At 41.5% G+C, this 1,741-nt stretch overlaps 1 protein-coding gene across 1 annotated transcript; it reads left to right on the forward strand.

The window, feature by feature from the left end:
- Positions 1 to 932: 932 nt before the first annotated feature.
- SARC_14869 (hypothetical protein) lies at positions 933 to 1,610 on the forward strand (the record flags this gene model as incomplete). Its single annotated transcript, XM_014291000.1, has 1 exon — positions 933 to 1,610. A coding segment is annotated over exon 1 (404 nt), but the record flags the coding sequence as incomplete, so codon positions are not given.
- Between the last annotated feature and the right edge of the window lie 131 nt (positions 1,611 to 1,741).

Raw genomic sequence — 1,741 nt, forward strand, 5'->3', positions numbered from 1 at the left:
TCCAAATATAGGTGTTATAGTCGTGATGTAATTTGTGAAATATCTTCAGTATAAGCGTGTCCAGACCGTTCTACAGAGTCAGACTGAGAGTGTGAGATGTCGCGAGGTGTGGGCAAGGCGGCCCATTGAATCCGATACGTACTGATACATGACAAAACCCCACAGGGTATGTGTCTTATTTTCTAACGGGGTCTAATATTATTTTTTCACAGTTGATTATAATATATGACCCGGTCGCAGGCATTGTGGTCGCAGTCTTTAAGACATTTCAAATATGTCTAAATAAAAAAATGTGGACATGCTTTTTATAGTCAGCTAAACATTGTTTTATTTAGTAGGCTATGAGCTAAAATATAGTAATAAACATGTATGCCGTTATTGCCCGGGGGTGGAGTAGCTAAAACCCAGAACCCTAAAATCAAATGCCACGGAACTATTTCAGACCCTTATTTCTTTTAAAAAATAATAGCTGGCCTGGTAAACGACAAAGACATGTCCTGTTTTTATATATATAAAACAAACAAACTAGACCCGTGACCCGTCTCGCGGACATGTCGGGGTAAACAAAACAGTATTAGAACCAACAATCTATGTAGTATATATCAGACGGTCTCGACACGTCGTCATAGTATCGTACATAGCAAGTTGTGCTGTCGTATACCAGGTCATTTTATTAGGGGAGGTCTATAAAATATTGGGATTATAGAAAACACTCCGAGAGTCTGACTCCAAAAACTAAAGTGATCTGTAGGTCCAATCATCTCTGCCTATTGCGCAAAACCCCACTTCAGTTCCTCACAAACCTGGGATTCTAAATCTATTCTTCTATCGGTGTCAGGTGTGGTTGCTATAATCTAATGAGGAAAGTGCACACAACCTTTCTACATTCCGTAGGCCTGCCTTGCACTTTTTGCCCTTGCTCCTTCGCAAGAGAAGTACAGAGCACTACTATACACATGTGCATTGATTTGTATACCATATAGTATATAGTGAGGTTAACCTGTGATGTGTTGACATGGACAATTAATGAACTGGGATTTTAGAAGTAGAAAAGCTAAACTGCTGCTGACTGCTAGGTACAAACATTTTTGTACCACCAATGCGATCCGTCATCTAAAGTATATATATATCCGTTAGCGCGAACGCGTTACTACTGTTATTCGGTTCTAACACTACTGCTATTCGGTTCTAACACAGCTACCGTTAATGTCTGATACTATGAGGCGCTCCCAGTTTGATAGCCTTAAGGGTCTAGTGGTAAAGGCCTTGCTCTTCACGTCATTGTGTAGCTCAGTCGAAGCGCTGTCAATCGACACTAGGGATAATTTAATTGCACATAACCTGATAGAATCATTGATACAAGATACAAACAGGCTCAATCACCGTGTGCAGCATGTGCTACAAGAAAAGGACTCCGAACACAACCTACACAGAAGAGAGGATGGCAGCATGGCGTGTCCTGTGTGCGCACTGCCGGTCACAGCCGAGAACTCGTACCTTAGTATCAAAAAAGCCAAACAGAAATTATACGCCTGCAGCGTAGAACACGCACAACTGCTGTTTGACAGTCCTATGGACTACGCCGATGACACACTGCCTACCACTACCCGGTAGGTCAAATAGCATCATACATAGCCTGTAGCGTACCGTGTATGTTATGATCCACTTGTTCAAGGCAATGGTTGATCATTGTGCACAGATCACGACGAGAAAGAAATCTAAAACTTGTACATATTTTTGA

The sequence above is a fragment of the Sphaeroforma arctica genome, assembly GCF_001186125.1.
Source record: "Sphaeroforma arctica JP610 unplaced genomic scaffold supercont1.5221, whole genome shotgun sequence".
NCBI classification, from domain to species: Eukaryota; class Ichthyosporea; order Ichthyophonida; genus Sphaeroforma; species Sphaeroforma arctica.